This window comes from Chinchilla lanigera, unplaced genomic scaffold (assembly GCF_000276665.1).
Source record: "Chinchilla lanigera isolate Chin_1 unplaced genomic scaffold, ChiLan1.0 scaffold00083, whole genome shotgun sequence".
NCBI lineage: Eukaryota > Metazoa > Chordata > Mammalia > Rodentia > Chinchillidae > Chinchilla > Chinchilla lanigera.
Genome location: NW_004955484.1, coordinates 7,049,433 through 7,073,282, shown reverse-complemented (window position 1 = coordinate 7,073,282; position 23,850 = coordinate 7,049,433). Strand labels below are relative to the sequence as shown.

The 23,850-nt window shown below is 36.4% G+C and overlaps 1 protein-coding gene across 12 annotated transcripts in view; it reads left to right on the top strand.

The window, feature by feature from the left end:
• The window catches only part of Nfat5 (nuclear factor of activated T-cells 5, tonicity-responsive), a 108,085-nt gene that overhangs the window by 69,601 nt on the left and 14,634 nt on the right, over positions 1-23,850 (top strand). For 10 of the 12 annotated variants that reach the window (XM_013503965.1, XM_005403546.2, XM_005403544.2 and 7 more), the window contains 4 exons: positions 8,455-8,589; positions 8,705-8,757; positions 15,717-15,849; positions 18,474-18,557. In XM_013503965.1, the coding sequence (XP_013359419.1) occupies positions 8,455-8,589; positions 8,705-8,757; positions 15,717-15,849; positions 18,474-18,557 (405 nt within the window). The remainder of the gene's footprint in view (positions 1-8,454; positions 8,590-8,704; positions 8,758-15,716; positions 15,850-18,473; positions 18,558-23,850) is intronic. The other 2 variants (XM_013503964.1, XM_005403545.2) reach the window with 1 other exon arrangement.

Genomic DNA, 23,850 nt, shown 5'->3' with positions numbered 1-23,850 from the left:
TAATAATAATAGCTACCATGTTTGAACTCTAGCTGTGTACCTGACATTTTGTTAAGTACTCTACATAAACATTGTATCATTTAATTCTGACTATCACCATACCTGGGTTCCATTCTGCAGATGATGAAACTAAGACTTAAGAGAAATCAAGACCACATAAGGGATGAATAGCAGGGTCAGGATTCACATAAAACGTCTGCTTTTAGCCACTATGCTGTGCTGCCATGACAGTTGCTCAAACTCAGACATTGAAACCAAGTTTGAACAATCCACTTCATCCTAGCCTTGGCTTCTGGGTGGTTAAAACTATGGTTACAGTGAGAAATTATTTGAGAACTATTTCCTTTATTTAGGAGATTTTTATTCTGTAAATTTAGACTTTTCTGAATTTTTTATAATGCAGATTTTACTTTATATTAGGGAATTTAATTAAATATGTATGTTTTTCCCATTTTCTTTTGTAGATGCCATTTATTATGGAGTTGTAGGACTTGCATTTTAATTCCTTTAATTGACTATTTGGCACTATCTTACCATCTCTTAGAAAAACTGGATTAGATAAACATTGGCAACATCTTTTAAAGAAAATGAATTTCCAAATAACTAGAAAAAAGCAGTCCGAATATTTTCAACACACAGAAACGATTGAGGAAATAGAAATATCTCATTACCCTGATTTGATTACTATATATTGTATATGTGTATCCGATTATTGTACTATACTCTATAAATATGTACACAGATTTTGGGTCAATAAAATTTTTATTTAAAATAAAACTGTCATTGCATGATATTTAAAAAATAAAAGAGTTGTCAGAAGGTATTTGAGTACTTGATTAAGATGGGATCACAGTAAGGGATGAGGCCTGGGAGCCTGAGAAGCAGTACTTGGTTATCTGTTTAGTCAATGTGACAAACATTTAAAAAATAAACATAAAAGAGAGAAAAGGAGGTGGGAGAAGACAGAAAGAAAGAAAAGACTATGTTTGTAGAGATGGTCCTTGTACTTCTTTTAGAAGAGAAAGTGCTAGAATAATTATTTGCAAATATGTTTTCATACTTCTTTTTAGTATTTTCATAGAATTTCATATCAAAGTTTTTTTCCTTAAAGCATTGTATAGCTACCTTAAAATACTTATAATAATTTCTATAATATTAGTTAGACTTAATCATCTGGCAAGAGACTGAGCTTCTCCATATACTCTTAATGGATTAATGATTTGATTTTTTTAAAAATCCATTGTTTTATGTAAAAATGTGAATTTTGTTTTATGCTTATTGCTTTTCAGGAAATATTATTAGTCATTGATCTGTAGATTGGTTAGTTATTTAATTGGCAACAAAATGAAAGATTTAAAGTTTTTAAAACTACTTTTTAATTGTTTTTTCCCATCCAATTACTCACCAGGCCTGACCCTGCTTAGCTTCCAAGATCAGAAGAGATCAGATGTGTTCAGGGTGGTTAGCCATAGGCTTTTTAATTGTTTTTGCTTAAATGTTAGACTAGGTAAAAAAGAAAAGGTATTAACTTTAGTTTTACTTTTCACAGTAGCATCTTTCTGTTCTCTACTAGATGTTCTTCCTCCTTAGTGAGTATTGCTCATTCCTCCTTTTTAGTGAGTATTGCTCTAACAGTGCTGCCCAGAAAACAGTTCTGGCTTAACCTATTTGATCCTGATTACTGTTCTGTGTTTTTATTTTTATTTTTTATTTTTTTGAGACAGGGTCTTACTATGCAGTTCAGGCTGGCCCTGAGCTCACTTTGTAGCCCAGGCTGGTCTCGAACTCGCAGTGATCCTCCTGCCTCAGCCTCCCAAGTGCTGGGATTACAGGCATGCGCCACCATGCCCAGCGTACTGCTCTGTGTTTTTAATAGACTAGAAAATATTCATTTCATTTGCTCTGTAATGGAAGAGAGAATAAATTTTGCTTATTTAAGAAGGGTTATGGCAGAGGAAGTAGATGTTGATTTGTCTTTGTGTGTGTGTGTGTGTGTGAGATAATAGTGGTTGAACCCATGACTTCCACAATGAACCCAGCCCTTTTTATTTTTTTCATTTTGAAACAAGGTCTCACTAAGTTGCCCAGGTTGGGCTTGAACTTGTGTTCCTCCTGCCTCAGCCTCCCAGAGTACTGGGATTACAGTCATATGCTCCCATGCCCAGTTTTGTCCATTTTTTTGAGTTGATATCTGCTGCCGAATATAACAAGGAATTTATTTTAATTAATAGTAATATAATAATGGACGTATTATATATTTCCTCATTTGTATGGCTTTAATTTTTTAGTAAGATATTGGCATAGAGCAATGTCATTTCTCATTTTATTTTTTTAATTTTTTTGGGTTTTCTCCAGTACCAGGAACCGAACTCACGACCTTGTGCTTGCCAGGCAAGCGCTTTTGCCGCTGAGCTAAATCCCAGCCCCTCATTTCTCATTTTAAATTTAGATACAGTCAAGTTCATGTTTTAGCAGCTTCACTGAAAATATAGTTCATAGACCATAAAGTTCAGCATTGTAGACTGTACAGTTAAGTGGGTTTTAGGATATTCACAAAGTTGAATAATCACTACTATTAAATACTTTTAGAACATTTTTATTGCTATGCCGAAAAGAAGCTCAATGCTCATATGCAATCACTATCCATTTCCCTGTCACTTCTTCCCTAGAAACTACTTCTTTCTCCAAGGATTTGTTTATTTTGAACATTTGATATAAAAGGAATAGTAAAATAGTAGGCTTTTCTTTCTGGCTTCTTTGTATGTAGCATGTTTTCAAGTTTTGTGTGTATTGTAATATATACTTTATGGTTTAATGGATAAAGGTACCATTTAATGGATAGGTACCACATTTTGTTATTCTGTTTATCCATTGATGGACATGTAGGTTATTTCCATCTGTTGGCTATTGTGAATCATGCTGCTCTGAACATATGAACATATGTGTTCAAATTCTGCTGTGGACATCTGTTTTCAGGTCTCTTGGGTCTCATGGTAGACAGTTTATTGCCTTCACTTATCTGAATTTGTGCTTTAGGATTTACAGAATTTTCGGTTTGGTTTTGTTTTGAAGATTGTTGTATATGTCTCCCTTTTTAAACATTGTTTTTTCTAAAAATAATTAAGGGAAATAAGTTCCTTGTCTCAACTTGATTATTTTTATGTTTGTTTCTCTTCAGTTGACCTATTTTTTAAAAACAAAAGATACCCTCAAAACTTTCCTATTGTAGAAAGAGTAAATTTTGGCAGACAGATTGTTCAGATAAGCTCATGTTCTTCCCATTTTAACAGTTGGACTTACTGGAGGCTCCATTTAGCTCAGAGACAGTTGTATGTTCTTAATAGTGCTTCCTTTTACATTTGGTCATTCATTCAATCTAAATTAAATCCCTTGGTTCTCAATTCTAGAGTCTACCTGGGGTGAATTTTAAAAAAGTGAAAAGCTATGGCCTTTAATCAAAATCTCCAAAGGAGTATAAGGCTTGTTTTTGTTTTTGCAAAGCTTCGTAGTTCTGTTTTGCTTTTTAGACTGGTTCTTGATATGTTATGTTGACCTGAGTTTTCAAATTCATAACAGTAGCTGAGATTACAGGTGCAGACTACCACCCTCAGTTTCGTAGTTAATTTAGTGGATTCTTAACATTGTGCTAAACTCTAGAATTAGAGAAATGAAAGTATAAAGAGTTTATAGACAGGAGGAGTGTATTACAAAATTTTCTTTTTTTTGGTTTTTTTCTGGTACCAGGAATCGAACTCACGACCTTGTGCTTGCCAGGCAGGTGCTGTGCTGCTGAGCTAAATCCCCAGCCCCTACAAAATTTTCTTTACTTCCATATACTATATGTATATATAAAATTATAGCCATGGGTTGTGGTGCATACTTGTAACCCCAGCACTTGGGAGCCTGAGGCATGTGTGTCACCATAGGTTCAGGGCCAGCCTGAACTATAGAGAGAAACCCTGTCTCAAAATAAATAAATAAAATTAAAAAGTAAAATTACATAAACTTTGAACTGTATTAAAAAGTTTATATAAAGGTACTATATATTTGCAGTAGGTATGGGAATAAGGTATAGTGGAAACAGAAGAAAATCTGATTGAGACTGGAGATGGTAAACCTTAGGTTATGATTTAAAGGACAATTGGAGACAGACTGGCAAAATGGGATTTAAAAGACTTGGCAGGGGGATCTTTGTGTCAATGAATTCCTTGAAAAGGGTATGATTCTTTTGGCAGAAATTAAAGAGTTGATAAATTTGGGACAAAAAATGATGTAATGATTGAAGTTAGACAATGAGACAAGGTCTCTTTTTGTAAAAACTACTAAGCAAAATTTTGAATTTGTAATCTGGATCCCTTTAAGAATCTTGAATTTTGAATTAAGGCTTTTGGGACTGATGGAAATGGGAGAAGAGGAAGAATAACTATAAATAATATACAGTGAAACAAAGGACTCAAAAAATCTTTTTATTTAAACAATTACTGTAAAATAAGAATATTTGTTCTTTTGTGAGTTTTTGGTTTATTTCCATGAATACAACCCTTTTTGGGGCAGGTTTGTTTAGTTGCAGTAGGATGAGAGATGGAAAGGAAAAGACGAGTTAGAAAGGTTGGAACTGGAGTGGGAGACAGAAGAAAACAGGGAAGATGAGAAGGAAGTGGAAAAGGAAAAGGGACCAGATGATAGACAGGAGAGAGAGGAAAGTGATGCTTGATGTTCTGTCTAGTGGAAAAAAGGTCTAATGCCAGCATTCATGCTGTGCTTTGTTTGGTTAAAAAAAAAAATCTCTGCTTTGAATTGTTGAATTAACAATGGCTGTTGGATCTTTTGTCTTTTTGTTTGTTTCTAAGGGGATGGAAGAATCATTCCCTTTTATATTCTTAACATTTATAGAAAAAAAAACATATATAGAATTTTCCAGATAGTGTAGGTGTATATGTTTTTGGGTTTTGGTGTATAAGTTTATATTATTTTGTTAAGTTAAGACTATTCGTGTTCATTATACCCTTCTATAGTAATTTTAATATGACAATATTATGACTTTCCTGTGTATTATATAATATTTTATTTCATGTTACTTACTAAATTAAATCCACATTCAACAATTTTCTACTTCTCTTATTTCTGCCTGTCTCACAAGTTTGGGGAAAGGATAATATCATTAATTAAACTGTCCCTGTCTCAAAATATCACATACAATTAGTACTTCCTTGATGTGATACATGATTTTTATTCTATAACTTTCTACTAAATAATTTTCATAGACTTTCATTAGTTTATTTGACAGGTTGAAATATTTGCTTAGTTTTTTTTTAGTATCCAGGTACTCATTACAACTTTTTAGCTTTATATTTTAAACTGCTGTCTAAAAAACATCTAAAACACTAGAAAGGTGGCTGGCTTTTTATGTGTATGCTGTAATTTTCAAGCAATATAATCACTTTCAAGAGTTACCTTACGTGGTAGAGCATATGCAAGATTCTGAATTCAATCCAGCCAGCCAGGACTGGGCGGTGGGGAGGGGTCAGCCTATAAATTGAAAATGAAAATAAAACAGTTAATGCTTAAATAATTCGGACTGAAGTTCTGTTCTGTCTGGAGTCTGCTGTTAGGTAACTGTATTTTTTAGTTACTTTCTTGTTGCAAGGACAAAGTATCTGACACCCACAGATTAAAGGAGGAAAGGTTTATTTTTGGCTCATTGTTTGTAGAGGTTTTAGTCTGTAGCTGACTCCTGTCAAGGTGTGGCAGCATGGCAGACGAGTGTTGCTCATGGCATGGCAGACAGGAAGCAGAGAGAGAGTAAGGGAGAAGGGAGGGGGATCCTCTAGCCTAGTGACCCACCTCCTCTGGCTTGGGTTTACCTCTCAGTATCATGTTCAGCTGTAAACACATCTGTGGACTAATTTGATGAGTACCATGTTCTGTGATCCAGTTAGCTCCCAGAAGCCCCACCTATGAGCACACAGGCTTTGGGAGGACATCTAGATAAAAACCATTACAGTAACCATTAAACATTTTTAAAACAGAGGACCTTGTAAAAGATTGGAAGTTAGCCTGGGTGTGGTGGTATTTAATCAAAATAATATTTAATATATTTTTCAAATATTTTAAGAACAAATACGTGTTGTTACTACTCCAGAAAATTACTTTTATTTGGTTTAATTCTTTATTTGAAAGGGTATATAATTGCCAGTTTTCAACCAATAGCCCTTCACAGTCCATTCATATATTAATCCTCTGAGTTCTAGACAGTGTGTGTGTGTGTATATATGTACTCAGTTTCATGTAACAAAGATAGGGTACTTGTTTACAGTGAGTAAAGGTTGAATGATGCTTCATTTATGTTTACATTTAGTATAAACAACCAAAAAGAAGAGAGAAGTCGATAAAGAAACAGTGGGTTACAATAGAGGTGGTGGAACTATGGTGGCCCTTAATGCTTTTGCTTGGGCTTGGCATATTACTTCATAAGCCACGTGGCTAAGCTTGGTATCAGTGGGCCAAGAATTATAGCCTTTTTGTAAGGAGAGGCCTAGGGAAAAGAGGGGCCATGATTATTTTCTAATAACAACTTTCCATGTTAGCATTTTTTTTTTTTTTTTTTTTTTTTTTGGTTTTTCTCCGGTACGGGGAACCGAACTCACGACCTTGCGCTTGCCAGGCAGGCGCTTTGTCACTGAGCTAAATCCCCAGCCCCTTTGTTAGCATTTTTATAAAGGCGTAAAATTCACTATTGAATATGTACATGAGGATATTCTCAGTTTATTGAAGAGTCTCAGTAATTTGGACATCGATAAGTTAGATAAACAGTATCTGTTTACCTTGTACCGTGTTATAGGGGTTTGTTAAAAAAGCAAGTAGTAGGCCAAGCCAGGTGGCACATGCCTGTAATCCCAGCACTCAGGAGGCTGAGGCAGAAGGATCATTGGGAATTCAAGACCAGCCTGGGCTACAAAGTGAGCTCAAGGCCAGCCTGAACTGCATAGAGAGACCCTGTCTCAAAAAGACAAAAACAAGTGGTATAGGCTTTGACACAGTGCTTATATATTCATGATGGGGCCTTACCTATTTATGTGCCTCACTGCAGCTTGAACCACTGGTGGTACATGCATGACTATTCTCTTGAGTGGCTTTTTATTAATTTGGTTAGTAAAAAGACCAGTAAAAGTGATTAGAGCTGGGTGTGGTACACATGCCCGTAATCTAAGCACTCGGGAGGCCAAGACAAGGGGATCATCGTGAGTTTGAGGCCAGCCTGGGCTACATAGTGAGTTTGGGAATAGCCTGGGCTGCACAGTGAGACCCTGTCTCAAAAAGCTAAAAAAAGTGATTAGATCTGTTTGTACTACCAGTGGGTCAAACCAACAGGAATGTGTTAACCATAAAGGAAAAAGTCCTTTAAGGAAAGAGTGCTTAAAGTAGATCATTGTACATTAGAATCCCAGAGAGTGATCTTTTGGAAATTAGTCCTTATAGGTATTGGTAAGGAAGAATGTTTCTGGTGTCAAATGTTTTCAGAAAACTGTATACTGTTTGCACCTCTTAGATATTTGTATACAGAATATGAAATGCTTGTAGAAATATTTTTGTTTAGTTTTTTTTTTAACCCAGTATTTCCCAGATCTGCTTGACTTTGGAACCTGTTTTCCTAAGTAATACCTATTAACTTTTCTTAAGGAAATCCTGGCAGTTGATAGGCTAATTACAATTTCCTGTTTTTTCTTGCTCCTCAGTCCTTGTCTTCGTCAGTTTTAGTAGTAATTACTCCTTGCAGTTGAAAACAAATGCGTCTTGTTTTACCATCAAGGTTTCCTGGTTCAGAGAAGCTACCTGCTGAAGCAAATTGTTCTGAAGGGGATTTGTTTGAATTTTAGGTGTTCTTTTGGTATGGGGTTGGGGTCTCTGGGTCCTGTGTCTAGATCCTTAAAGATATCCTCAGTACCATCCACATCCCACTCATTACCTCAGAGACCTTGTAATGATCTAGCATAGCTGATATTTTAAAGGTTAGGACTGTGGGACAAGCCTGTTTTTTAAAAATTTAATTTTTAAAGAATACTAAGATAAGGCCTGGGGATGTAATCTAGTGGCAGAGCACTTGCCTAGCATACATAAGGCCCTGGATTTGATCCCTACCACCACCAAAACTTCAAAAAAAATTACTAAGATAAAACAAGACCAAGTTCATTTTTTTCAAACTTTTACCACTTACATAAGGACAAAGGTGGCATTTATCTGTGCCTGTGAAGTCTTAACAAAATTCATTAGGAGTTAATATGTACTTTTCTGATTTTCTTCTCTGCCGTCTATTACTATAAAAGTTAAGCTGCTGAATAACTTAAATTCAGGGTCAGTAAGACAACTCATAGACCTGACTATATAAATATAATTTGATCATAGGTAAGAAATAAGTGTTGGTTCTTTTTATGGAATGCTTGTGTATACCCACAGCTCAGCCAGCAGGAGTGCCAGAGATCTTAAAGAAAAGCTTGCATAGCTGTTCAGTGAAAGGAGAGGAAGAGGTGTTTTTAATCGGCAAGAACTTTCTTAAAGGAACTAAAGTTATTTTCCAGGAAAATGTTTCTGGTAAGTAGGCATCTTAGTGGTACAAAGATTGTTTATGTTTTATTTTGTTATAAAGATACCTACAGAGTAAAACAGTTCAAAAAATTTAGTAAGTCTCTGTTTTTATTTCAATCAGATGAAAACTCTTGGAAATCAGAAGCTGAAATCGACATGGAATTATTTCATCAGGTAGAATTTGACCCTTTTTATAATTTGGTGGTTTACTCTCTGAGTAACTCAGTTTTGCTCTGAAAAAATTTTTAATACATAGATTAAATGTTATCATATGGATTGATGTGAATCAGTTAAACTTTCTTTTTTGAGTTTCTGTAACTGAAGTGAATTATTCCTCTGATGCCAGGCATAACTAATTTTCTGTTTTCAAAAGTTAAGAGCAGTAGCAAAAGTTTCTATTTGTAATAAAACACTTTTCTTTCCCCTCTTTTTTGGGGGAGGGTACTGGGATTTTCCCCGTCTTGGGTATGGTGGTGCATGCCTATAATGCTAGCTACTCTGGAAGCTAAGGCAGGAGGATCTCAAGGTTATGACCAACCTGGGCGACTTAGTGAGACTCTGTCTCAGTGTAAAAAGGGTAAAAGAACTAGGGATATAGCTCAACACTTCTTGGATTCTATTCCCATTATCTCAAAACATACGACAGAATCTGTTTGTAGGACTCTGCCATGAATTGTTTTCCACATAACAACAAAAGGCAACTACAAAACAAGGATAATGACCTGATTTGATATTTATTATGTAGTACAGAAGGATCAAACCCATAGAAATTGAGACTAATGAGAAAGGCCAAATTTATGATAAGACACATGCAGAAGGGTAGTATTTACATGTATGGATGGAGTAGAGGTCAAGTTAATTTGTACAAAATAACTAAAGCCCAAAATTTAGTATATGGAGCTGATAGAGATAGAAAATAGCACTTGAAAGCAAGCAGCATGACTGAAAATGTTAGAATTGGATAAAATATAGCCAGTTTATCCAGAATGTTCCTAATTTCTTTGGTTTTTAATTTTTTTATTATTCTCTGTGTAAAAACTTAATAAAATTATTAAATATTTTACATCCAGTGTATTGCCAAACTCAAGGCCATGGCCATGGTCAAAATTGCCCCCAGTTCACATACCAGCCACAGGTTCAGAGGTTTCCAGGCCATCATCCCACCTAAGTAACTGACTCCAAATCTATGTTTTCCTGTTGTCTCCTCAGATTTAATAATTTGCTAAAATTCACAGAAGTCTGGAAAGTGCTGTACTTACAATTACAGGCTTATTACAATGGAAGGGTACGAATCAGAACCAGCCAAGTGGAAAGATGGGGCAAGGTCTGAGAGTCCTAAAGGCCAAAAGTTACCCTCCAGGATGTATTGCCGTATCTCAAAACAGCATTGTGTGACCAAATGCAGAAGTTCTGAGGCTCACCCCCACCTCTGCTGTGCAGAGGTTTTATCTGGATTTGATTAGATGCTGTCGGTGCAGGTGACCTGTACTCTCCAGTTCCACCAGAGGTCAGAACTGGTACAGCTCCTGTGTTACAAATGACATTGCTAGTCAGGCCTAGTGGCGCAGGCCTATAATCCAAGTACGTGAGAGGCTGAGGCAAGAGGACCATCTTGCGTTTGAGGCCAGCCTGAACTATGTAGCAAGACCCTGTATCACAAAAGAGTTTTAGTAAATGACAGAGTGCAGTGACCAAAACCTCAGATACTCAATCAGATAAGAATTGAAGGCTCCCTGTACACCAACAGTATCTTCCTCTAAAAGCTTCCTGAAGGTCAGTGACCATGTAGAGTAGCTCTTCTGTGATGCTCCTAATACCAGTCACTTAATAGATGCTCATGAAAAACTTGTCAGCTCATTTTATTCCCTTTGGAAAAAAACAAGACTCTGACCTAAGGTCTGTTTGACTTTTTCGGAGGATACTTCAAACCTAATTTCAAGCAGGTTCTTACATACCAAAGTTTTAATCCTGACTGAAACTCTGTGTCAGAAACATTTTTTGCTTTTGGAATGGTTCGATTAATAAAAATTCTCTTGGTTTTTCTGTTTTGTTTTATCTTCTTGAGACAGGGTTTTGCTATGTAGTTCAGGGTGGCCTTGAACTTGCAGCAGTCCTCCTGCATCAGCCCCCGCAAGTGCTGGGCTCTTAGGTATGCAGCACCACACCCAGCCAATTCCCTGATTTGAAATGCTACATTATAATTGTTCTTCCTGTGATATAGATTAATAGGTTAAAAAAAAGAGATCGACTTACTTTACAAATTATACAAAATTGCCAGGTATGGTGATACATGGCTGTAATCCTAGCACTCAGAAAGCTGAGGCAGGAGAATTGCCATGAGTTTGAGGCCAACCTGGGCGACATAGCAAGAGCTTGTCTGAAAAAGTAAAATACTAATGTGAGGATAGCCCCAAATTTTATTTTAGCTTGCTATTTAGTGTAGAACTTTATACTACAAGTCATTATTTTGTTTGTTTCGGAACTTGGGGCTCAACCCAGGGAATCAGAACTGAGATCCTAGGGAATTGATCCTAGAGATCATATTAAAGGGGACAAAGCAGAAAATAAATACGTAAGGGAAGAAAATATGTTGGAAGAAAAAAATTGGGAGGCTGGGGATATAACCGAGTAGAGCCCAGTGAATGGATAGATAGATAGGTGTGGGTAGAAGAGAAGGAAGGAGGAAAGAGAAGGAAAAGAAGAAAAACGAAGCCGGGTGTGGTACCGCATGCCTGTAATCCCAGCACTCAGGAGGCTGAGGCAGGAGGATCACACCTTTGAGTCCTGCCTGGGGAACTTGGTGAAACCCTGTCTCAAAATAAAAAGGGCCAAGGGAGAACTTTTTTGGGAGGTCTGGTTTTTTGCCCTTTTTTTTTTTTTTTTTTTTTTTTTTAGTTCTTTATATATTCTCAATAGTAATCCTTTGTCTAAAGAACAGCTTAATGCAGAGACCCTAGGTTCAGTCCCCAGTACCACTAAATATAATAAAATAAAAATCTAGCATACATAGGTAAGTCAGAAGATATATACAGTATTTAATGTAACTTAGAGGATATATAATAGGAACGGTCATTTACAGATAACTTTAAACATTACAATTATGATTAATTTTAACAGATAACCCAAACTAAAATGCAACAGGCTTTTAGCTGGGCATGTGGCACATACCTGTAATTCCAGCCCTAGAGAGGCTGAGACAGGAGGATCACTTTGAGTTCATGGCCAGCCTGGTCTACATAGTGAGTTCAAGGCCACCTTGAACTACATAGCAAGACCTTCTCTAAAAGCAAAACAATTTTTTAAAAAAAGGTTTTTAAAAGCTTTCAAGTGGAATTTGCTTAAAATATGCTCTGAAACAAGAAGTATTTTAATGAATAAGTGTGTAATTTTAAAAACTGCTCCTATTACCAGTTAACAAAAGACAAGATTTTTTTTTAATTCAGAAGAATAATTTTAGTTGTTTGTCAGAGGAGTCAAACAGTGAAGAATATTTTACAAGCCATCTCTATTCAGCCATGTTTTTAGATAAGAGTGCTTCTGTGATATAGTAGTAGTGTTTAAGCAGAGTAAGATGAGGGTGGGCAATATAAAAAAGCCTTGTTTCTAAGCAGTTCATATCCTCGAGGTGTGTTTTTGATGACCATATTCAAATTCTCCCCTTTAATAACGGTAAAGGTGTATACATTTATACTACTTGTTCTTTTACCTTATTTAAAGTATATGTGGGGTTTTGGACTTTTTTATTTTAAAGAGAAAAAAAAATAAAATTTCAAAACAAGATAATAGGAGGGCAACAATGGTTAATACATTGCATATTGTTATCTTTAAATTAGTTACAATGCAGAATATCAGCATTTAATTGTCCAGACAATATTAGCACAAACTTTCCTTTTCAATGAACTAAGAGAAACTAGTCTTTACTATCTTGTGTGTGCATATATATATTTTTGCTTTTCCCTATCTCATATATATATGTGTATATATATATATATACACATATATATATGTATATATGTTTCTTTTTTTGCTCTTCCCTTCTTTTCTCCATTCCCCATCCCAGTTTCTCTTTCCTTTTGAAGTTTCTTCCCATTTTACAATATCTGTTATACTTTTTGGATCTTATTTACTCTTTCAGCTTCTCACACTAGGGAGACCATACAGTGTTTATACATGTGCATCTGGTTTATTTCACTTATGAATATGGTCTCAAGTTGCATACATATACCTAGAAAAGTTCTCCAGTGTATCCTTCTTTATGGCTGAGTAGTACTCCCTTACATTAAAAAAATAACCACATCATTTTTATCCATTCCTCAGTTGATGGGCATTTGGATTGTTTCTAAGATCTAACTATTACAGATTGTGCTGCTAGAAACATGGGTGCACATATATCACTGTGGTATAATGTTTTTAATTCTTCTAGGAAGATACCCAAAAGGGCAATAGCTAGGTCAAATGAGACCGTCAATACTAGATTTTTGAGGAATCTCCACACTGATTTCCCACAGTGGTTGCACCAGTCTACACTTTCACCAGTAGTGGAGAAGGGTTCCTTTTTTCCCACAGACCCCCTGGCACTTGTTATTGGTTGATTTCTTGATAATAGTCATTTGCATTTCTTGAATGACTAGTGATGTTGAACATTTTTTCATATATTTATTTGGCTTTTGTATTTCTTCATCTAACAAGTGTTTATTCATCTCAGATGACTATTTTTTTATTGGATCTTTAAATTTGTGAGTTTTTTTTTTTTTAATTCTTTATATGTTCTCAGTAGTAATCCTTTGTCTGAGGAATAGCTGATAAACATTTTTTCCCACAATGTGGGTTGTCTCTTTACTCTGTTGGTGGTTTCTCTTGCCATGCAAAAGCTTTTTAATAAGATGAGATCCCAGTTGTTGGTTCTTTGTGCTAGTTCCTGTACAATCAGGATTTTATTCATAAAACCTTTGCCTACACCAGTGTCTTCAAGAGTTTTACCTGTTCTGTCTTCCAGCAGGTTTAATGTTTCTGTTTTAATATTTAGATCTTTGATCCATTTCAAATTTAGTTTAGTGCATGGTGAAAGATAAGGGTCCAATTTTAATCTTTAACATGTGCAGAGTCAGTTTTTCCAGCACCATTTATTAAAGAAGCTGTTTCTTCCAGTGAATGTGTTTGGCACCTTTGTTGAAGATTAGGTGGCTGGGTATGTCTGGAGTTGTTTCTGCATCTCCTATTCTGTTCCATTGATCTTTGGGTGTTTTGTTTTGTTTTGTTTGTTTTTTTTTTTGTTGTTGTTGTTTTTGCTAGTACCACTGTTTTTATCACAGTAGCTTTATAGTATAATTTCAAGTCAGGGATTGTGATGCCCCCTGCCTTGCCTTTGTTGTCCTGAATTGCCTTTGCTATTCTGCGTCTCTTCTGGTTGGCTTTTCTTTTGTAAAGAAGAGCTAATTTAGGAGGCATAGTCTGTTAATGCTATAAATTTGGAGCAACTTCAGAGAGTGTTTTAAAATGGCTCAAAAACAAATTTAAGCCAGGCATTTTGGTACACCCTTGTAATCCCAGCAGTTGGGAAGCTAGGGCAGGAAAATCATTGTGAGTTTCAGGCCAGCCTGGTCTACATGGCGAGACCCTGTCTCAACAAACAAAACGAACATTTAAGTGCCCAGAAATTGAAACCTTGGCATTGGACTTATTTGTCCCATGTTTTACTCAACTGAGTCAACCAGCCATAATCTAGAATAAAAAAATGTCTCAAACTTACCTCGCCCTATGCTGTCTGCTTTGGGCTCTTGCATGTAAGATAATTGGAAATGGATAACACTACCTTTTGGTGTTGCTTTCTGTTAGGATACTCTAAGGAAGAGGAAGTTAATATGTGGTTCATGCTAGCTCCCAAGAAGATGTAGTCTTTTTGAGTAAGTGCTAGTGAAGATTCATGAGCTCTGCCCTATTGTAAAGATACATCTGCCACTATTCTAACTAAAAATACCTTCGATTTATTCGAGTTTGGGTATACTGAACACTATTTGACTTTAAATGAGAAAGTGGTTAGGAAGGTAGTAAACTGCATTTTGAAGTGCATCTCATCTTGAAGTTGTACAGAACATATGCTATCTCACTTTATGCTTTATGGGTGGCATGGTTACTTCCCTCTGCTGGGACGAAATACCTGACACCCAAAGTTAAAGGAGGAAAGATTTATTTTGGTTCACAGTTTGTAAAGGTTTCAGTCTATGGTTGACTGGCTCCAAGGCAGAGTGGTGTCACAGAGGAAAAAAAGTCCATGACAGGGCAGGCAGGACACAGTAAAAGAGCAGCAGTGGCAGGCCTGCCTTCTTCTGTCCCTTTATATTCTGTCCAGGCTACAAGCTTACTGATTGTTGCCTCCCATTGCCAGTGTGGGGCTTCCATCATCCACACCCTTAATCTACATTCACATGAGGCTTTGGGGAACATCTAGATATAAGCCATAACAGTGGGCATATAGTTTTCTTCATAATTTACTCTTCAACAAATATATTTGAGTGCTTTTTGTATATAAGACTATTCCTTACAGGAGATAAGAGTGATGGACAAAAGTAGCCTGGATCTTCATGGAACTTAAATTCTTGTAACTGAAGAGGGACAAAAAACAAAAACAAGAAACAGTCAGGGTGACTTCAAGTGAAAATAAGTTCCATTATGGAAGTAAGCAAAATTATGTGACCAGGTTGCGTAGGAGGACCACTTTAAACAGGCCCATCAAGAAAGGCTTCTCTAAGGAAGTGACATTTGTTTAAGATCTGAAAATGGGTAAGAAACCTGCTGTTTGAGGAAGTGACGGAAGAAGATCACATTTGGACAGCAAGTGGGGATAAAACTGGGTATAATATGTTAAAAGAATGGATTGGGAAGGTCATTGGGTCTAGTCATGGTAAGCTGGAGGAAAGTGGGAATGTGATGAAGTTGACAGGGCAGGGACCTTATAAGCCATTATGAAACAGTTGGATTTTACTTTGAGAAATTGTAAGATTCGTGTCTGGTTCCTGTGAACCTGAGCTTTAAAATACGTTAATCAGACTTTAAACTTTAATAGGAAATACACTTAATTGTTACTATTTTAAATATTGCTTCCTTTCTGACTCTTACACTTTTCTTTTAATTAGAACCATCTCATCGTTAAGGTTCCTCCATATCATGACCAACATATAACTTTGCCTGTATCTGTGGGAATATATGTAGTGACCAATGCGGGAAGATCCCACGATGTTCAGCCATTCACTTACACTCCAGACCCAGGTATGTCAAAATAAGACATTGTGAACTAAAATGAATAATTTCTAGGTCTTAATAAAGCTAAAGATCAGCCAACCAAAAATAAAAAGTTATTCAGTAAGATGAATTAATATTAACTTATTTTAGAAATGGCATTATTCCCTAAAAAAAAACAAGTACTACTTTTACTCTTATTTTACTGAAGTCATTTGTGTCTTATACTTTAATAATGAAAGAAAAGCTAGAAAATGAAAAACTAGAAAAGCTTGAGATTAGACTCTGTAGAACTGCCATTTATCGAGTACTTCTTGTGTGCAGAAAGATGAAAGTGGAAACTGTAGGAAATTGCTATTAGTTTACTTTGGCTGGTTTATTGGTTGCTTTGTTGGGGGTGGGTTGCTGAGGTTTGAACCGAGGACCTCATGTGTGCTAAGCATAGCAATGAGCTACATAGGCAGCCATGTAGCATACATTTTGACAGATGGGAGGGATAAGCTTGTAGTAGTAAGTGATTATAACTGATTTTAAAATGTCTTGGAGCCGGGCGTGGTGACGCACACCTGTAATCCCAGCACTCAGGAGGCTGAGGCAGGAGGATCGTTGTGAGTTCAAGGCCAGCCTGGGCTACAAAGTGAGCTCAAGGTCAGCCTAAACTGCATACATAGTGAGACCCTGTTTCAAAAAGACCAAAAAAAAAAAAAGTCTTATGAAGCCGGATGTGGCGGCGCACACATTTAATCCCAGCATTTGGGAAAGTGAGGCAGGAGGATTACTGTAAGTTTGAGGCAGCCTGGGCTGATAGTGAGTTCAAGGCAGCCTGAACTACCCAGCGAGACCCTGTCTCAAAAAATAAAATCGCTTATGATTTGATTGCTTGTATTCATTTAGCTTCCTGAAGAAGAAAAAAGCCTTCTCACGGAATGTAGAAAGAACATTTTTTTTGGAAATGGAAAACTGTGTATTCTATCAACCTAGGCTTGACTTCTGCTGTAGGTTTTATTGGTGTCAACAATAGTCTCAACAGTACTTCAGAATTAGCAGTTCTTCCCTATCTGTAGTTTACTTAGATGTTATTCTCAAATCGTTCAGGATCTGTTGAAATAGAAGGTAAAGAAAAGTGGCAAGGAAACAAAGCCAGTCACAGTGGTTCCTGCCTATAGTCCCAGCTACTTAGGGGAGGCTAATGTAGGAAGATTGCTTAAACCTAGAGTCTGAGCCCTGTATTGGCAACATAGCAAGATGACATTTGGAAGTGGGTGTGTGGTAGTAACTACGGTAGGGTTATAACTAGTCTTGATAGTTAACTTTTTCTTAGTTTATTCCATTTTCTTTTTTAATCATTTCTGAAGTTTGCAACATTTTCCACTAATTTGTCACAGAGGTATGCCATAGTGTATAACACTAACAGAATTCCCCTGGACATTTATTTGCCTCAGAGTAGACCACAAGTAAAAATTTTGGAATATAGAGGCAAAGTTTAGGAGTAATATTTTGGTTACAAAAGTCGGGCACAATAACGCATGCCTGTAATCCCAGCACTTGGGAAGCCAAGGCAAGAAGACCACCATGAGTTCAAGGTCAGTCTGGGCTACATAATGAGTTCAGGGCCAGCTTGAACTACTGTACATAGCTAAACCCTGTCTCAAAAAGCTCCCTTCCCCCACCAAAAAAAAAGAGAAAAAGAGTATTCTGTTCAGTGAAAACAGGAGAAGAAAAAAAAGACAGAACAGAGATTGGTTTATAGTCAAAGATGAAATACTTCTTTTGTTTCTTCCCCTAGAAGCCCTCAAAAATCCCCCCAAATCTGTTCTGATTGGCTTCTGCATCACTTATGTGAGAAGACAAGGAGGATGGCCTTGAAGGTTTTGCTGTCCTGAAAATGCTGAGATTTCATTGTTGTCATTTATTTGTTTTTATTGATAAATTATAAGAATTTCAGAACTTAAATTTAGCTTAAATATTTAATGCTTTTGAGTGAGTATACTAAATAAATTATATTAGTAAATATAATGAATCTTTTCACGCTGGTCCTAATATATATGTTTACATGTTTGATATTCTAATATCAATCTTCTGTTCATCTGAGATTAGCAACAGGTATAGTGTTAAGGAAATACTTTTAAAAATTGCTGTTTTAGGCCAAGCATGGTGGCACTCTCCTGTAATCCCAGCACTCGGGAGGCTGACAAAGTGAGCTCAAGGCCAGCCTGAACTGCATAGCAAGACCCTGTCTCAAAAAAAAAAAAAAATTGCTGTTTTGGTTTGCTTTGATAAGTGCTTATATATTCTGCCCAATAGAAATTAGTGAAATTTTAGAGGATAGATTATTTGTTAAAAAATTCATCTTGATGAGTGCGATGGCACACACCTGTAATCCCAGCACCCAGGAGGCTGAGACAGGCGGATTGCTGCAAGTTTAAGACCAGCCTGGACTACATGGTGATTTCAAGGCCATCCAGAACTGCATAGTGAGACCCTGTGTCAAAAAACATCCCCCCCCCCAATTTATCTCAACTTAGGGTTTTTGATAAACAAGTAAGTTGATGATGCTTTGTGAGAAAATAGGCCAATTAAAAGATTTAAGGTAATATAATTTGTTAAAATGAATAAATTTAAGTAAATGCAGTACATGAACTTTTTTTTAATAGCAGCAGCTGGTACTTTGAATGTAACTGTGAAGAAGGAAATATCTAGTCCAGCAAGACCATGCTCTTTTGAAGAGGCCATGAAAGGTAACAAATTGATTCTTCTCAAAAATTGTAATTAGGGATGGGTGTGATTGTGCACACCTGTAATCTCTGCACTTGAGAGGCAGGGGCTGGAAGATTGCTGAGAGTCTCAGGCCAGTCTGGGCTAGTGAGTTCAAGGTCTGAACTACATAGCGAGACCCTGTCTCAAAAATATGTAATTGGGCAATGCTGTTTTTTTTAGCAAACCTTAGTATTCTGTTTTCTCTTAGGTATACTTTTTCTTTTTTCTTTTAGGTATTTATATCACTTAGCAGGGCATCTTTCATATTTTAAAATAAGTATTTGTTTAACTTTGTAGATGCTTGTTCAGTTTGATACTTTCCTTTGTTAAGCATATAAACACATTTTTAAAAACACATTGGAATAGAGGAATTTAAAATTTTCTAATATCAAAACTCTTGAAAGTAATGTGTGTAAGGTACCAAAATGTAAAATAGAAGGTACGAAGCTTCTCACTTCTGGTAGTGCTAGTACTTGGCATTGAGACTGAAGAAGCCAAAATACAAATTGTAGTCATTTGGGAAAGTTGTTTGGGGTGCTTTTATCAGTCTTCCTTCTGGCACCTTTATTTACTTCACTGCTGATGTCAAGAAATAGTGAACATAGGGGCTGGGGATTTAGCTCAGCGGCAAAAGCGCCTGCCTGGCAAGCGCAAGGTCGTGAGTTCAGTTCCTGGTACCGGAGAAAAACCAAAAAAAAAAAAAGAAATAGTGAACATAAACTGTCTTCAGAATGTTATAATGAGGGTAGGTCAGATTCTTTCCTTAGATTTGTAATACAGCTGTGGTATATAACGATGATACTTTTGTGCATTTATATATGAAGGTGCAGGTTACATCATGGCATATTTGTCTAATTTTGGCTTTTGCTTATATTTTTCTGCCCTTGAATATGAATGTGCTTCTTTTTTTTTTTTTTTTTTTTTTGGTTTTTCTCTGGTACCAGGAACCGAACTCACGACCTTGCACTTTCCAGGCAGGTGCTTTGCCGCTGAGCTAAATCCCCAGCCCCTGAATGTGCTTCTTTATGGCTGAATAGTACTCCACTGTATGAAAAAACACATCTTTTTTTATCTATTCCTTAGTTGATAGGCATTTGGGTTGTTTCCAGGATCTAGCTATTACAAATTGTGCTGCTATAAACATGGGTGCACATATATCACTGTGATATGATGTTTTTAATTCTTCTGGGAAGATAACCAGAAGGGTAATAGCTGGGTCAAATGGGACCATCAATACTAGATTTTTGAAGAATCTCCACACTGATTTCCACAGTGGTTGCACCAGTCTACACTCCTACCAACAGTGGAGAAGAGTTCCCTTCCCCTACAGCACCTCCAGCATTGGTTATTGGCCGATCTCTAGGTGGTGGCCATTCTTTCTGAAATGGATACAAGTTGGGACCATACTCATAAGTGAAATAAATCAGATACACATGTATAAACATCATATTGTCTCCCTACTGAGTAAAGCTAAAAGAATAAATAAGACCCAAAATGTACAATAGATACTGTAAAATGGGAAGAAATGTCAAAAGGAAGGAGAAACTGGAATGGAGGAATGGAGAAAAGAAGGATGGGAAAAGCAAAAAGAAAAAAACAATGTAAAATATATATATAAAAAGATAGTTAAGAGAGTTATACTACTAATTTCTCTTAGTTCATTGAAAAGAAAAGTTTGGGGTTGGAGATATAGCTCAGCAGTAAAAGCACTTGCCTGGCAAACACAAGGTCATGAGTTCAATTCCCAGTACCAAAAAAAAAAGAAAAGAAAGGTTTGTGCTAATATTGTTTGGACAACTAAATGCTAATATTCTGTACTGTGAGTAACTAAAGATAACAATATGCAATGTATTAACCATTGTCATCTCGGTATTATTTTGAAATTTTGGGTTTTTTTTCTCTTTAAAATAAAAGGGAATATGAGTATGAATTTAATGCATGTGAATTAAATCAAATTTTACATATTTGAGGGCTGAGTCTATAACTCAGTTGCACAGTGCCTGCCTGGCAAAGCACAAGGCCCTGAGTTCAATTCTCAGTACAAAAAAACAAAACAAAACAAAATATATAAATATTTAAAATATTTACTTTTAAGGCGAGTAACATGCTTAATAAGTTTTATAAATAACAGTGAATTTTTTATCATCAGTAGGAAAATTCTGTGTTCACATGTGTTCAGTGTTGCAAACTCTGTGAGGCTGGTAACAGACTGTTACCTTTTTATAGAAGAGGAATCTAAATCTGAAGAGCAGTTAAATAATTTGCCAAAGGTCACCTAGCTAGAATTTTTAAAAAATTATTGGTTGAGCTTCAGTGTATAAATACATGTAAGAAAAAAAAGCATTCAAACCGTGTTATTAAATAATATCATAATTAATTATCTGTTAAAGTCAGGGAGGGCAAATATGATCAAAATCTTATATGCATGTAGGGAAATACCATATTGAGACCCAGTATTTTATAAACAATATTCACCAAGAAAAGTATATTAAAATATTAAAAGACAAAAAGAAAGTCAAGGATGTTTTTTGTTTGTTTGTTTGTTTTTCCGGTACCGGGAATTGAACTCATGACCTTGTGCTTGCCAGGCGGGCGCTGTGCTGCTGAGCTAAATCCCCAGCCCCAGTCAAGGATGTTTGTATCTTGGTCAAGCAGAGTTGTATCTCTGCTTCACCAAGTTTTAGGCATCTTCTTTCCTCCCAAAATCCCATGAGTAGAACACAGCCTAATCCAGGTTTTGGTTTTGGTGCTAAGAATTGTACCCAGAACTTTGTACGTGTTAGGCAAGTGCTCTACCTTGGAGTTACATTCTCAGCCCCAATATGAAATTTCTTACAGAAGATCATGAGCTTTATGGTATGTGCCTGGAATAGTAGGTACTTCAGAGGTTAAGGCCGGAAGAATCAAATCCAAAAGCAGCCTGGGCAACATGGTGACAACCCTGTCTCAAAAGGGGAAAAAAATACAACTATTTGGGTTCATTCAGAACTAAAAAATTAGAAGTTTAGCTGGGCATTGTGGTACACACTTGTAATCTCATCTGTTTGGGAGCTGAGGCAGGAAGATCACAAATTGGATTCCAACCTGGGCAACTTAGTTCAAGGCCAGCCTGAACTGTATAGCAACACCCTGTTTTAAACCCCAATAAAAATGATAATGTCAATTAATAGATTACTGACTGTTATGGTTTGTGTCTCTATGTCCCCTGCAAAGCCTCATGCAGTCATGGGGCAGGTTTCTAGAGTTTTTGATTGATTCATGATCCAATACTGGGATTATAGGTGTGAGTGCTACACCCTCCCTGGGGCGGAAAGTTTGCATACAGTTTAAGGGAGGGGAAAAAGGCTTGCTCTCTCTGCTCCTCCATTTTGCTCTTGCTCCTTTTACTGTTTTCTGCCACCATGAGTTGTTGCCCTGTGCCATGTGTCACCCTGCCTTGGAGACAGCTATATGGGCTGAAACCTCCACAAACTGTGAGCTAAATAAAGCTTTCCTTCCTTAATTTTGGGCGTGGGGTATTTTGTACCAGCGATGAGAGAAAAGTAACCAAGACACTGACTAAATAAAAAAAATAATAGCTTTCAGAAGCAGATAATATCCTTCACACATTGCTTACTTTTATAATTCTTTGAAATCAGAGCTTTAGTACTATATCAATGTGCTGTATGGAATTTTGATCAGTGATACTTTCTACAGTATGTGAACTTTAAATTTGTGTTACGACAATAATCCTTTAAGGATCCTTATAACTGTGAATTACAATAAGATTTAGAACTTGATACCCAAAGGATGGCTAGATTTGGACTACTATTGCTCTAAAGTAAGCTTTATCCAGCTGTCTATATATCCTGTCAAATAAGATAGAAAATACAGTGGTCTCTATTGTCAAAAGTTTCTTGGGAAGCCAGGAATGATAGCAGACACCTATCATCCCAGCACTCCTGAGGCTGAGGCAGAAGGATCACCACAAGTTCGAGGCTACCTTGGGCTATATAGCAAGACCCTGTCTCAAAAAGAAAAAAAAAAGTTTTTAAAATGTCTTGGGAATATTTCTCAAAAGTTTTCTATATCTGTATAGATTCAGATAAATTTGAGTATAAACAAATAGATTGCTCAAAGACTCAGGTGCAAGGTTAGGACCTAGAGATAAAATAATCCATGTGGCTTCTTTCAGTTTCAGCTTTGGGTGGAATAGTTAATTGGATGTATGTGAAAAACAGCTGAGAGCATACACTTCAACTGGTTATAACTAACGGCATGGCAAGATTTAGGAGTTTGGAGGAACCATAGAGATAATCTAGTTTAATCTCATTTTACAGTTGAGTAAACCAAGGTCTAGAAAGGTTAAGCGATTTGTTAAAGGTAATACAGATAAAAATCTTACAACTTAGTGTTCCTGCAAATGTCTATTTTTTTTAGTCTTTTATTTCCTGTCTTATAAATCTTCGTGCATATTTTATTTTAATGCATATTTTAATAATTTACATTTGATTTTAAAATGCTTTTTTTTTTTTTTGTACTGGGAATCGAACTCAGGACTTTGCACTTGCCAAGCAGACACTTATGCCGCCGAGCTATATCCCCAGCCTCTAAAAGTGCTTGCTTTTAGTAGAAATTATTGTTATTCTCAGTTTCTAGCATTATTGTTGGGCATGTATAGACGAGAAAGCTGTTTTAAAGTTGTTTGGCATGAACTCTTAGTACTAATATTCTCCATAACTTAAAATAAATATTAGGATGGTTAAATATGTCTTTCTTACTTCCCATCTGAATTTTCTAAATTGGCTGAAAGGTTTCCCATAAGTAGTAAACAGATTTTACTTGTTTGTACTTTTTCTTCTTTGCTGGAATGTAATTTCTACCTAGTAGGAATTTTATCCATCATTAGCTCTTCAGAATCTGGAACATTGTAGGCCTCAATATATGCATATTGAAAATGTAAACAGGGCATGGTGGTGCACATCCGTAATGCCAGCACTCAGCTGAGGCAGGAGAATCACTGAAGAGTTCAGGGCCAACCTAGGCTACATGTTGAGACCCTGTCTCAAGGGGAAAAAAGAGAGAGAGAAAAAATAGAAAAGGGGAAGGGTAATAGTAACATCTCTCAAGCCATTTTATGTTATTTGAAGTCCCATTTAAGTGCACTTCTGGGTTCCTGGTCAAAATAGTTTTAGGCTCATTTTTCATCCCTCTTCCCTACCAAATGCTACCCAATACCTTGGAAATAATTCAACACTCATAAAAGTACTTTGAAATATGGAAGCCAGCCTGGGC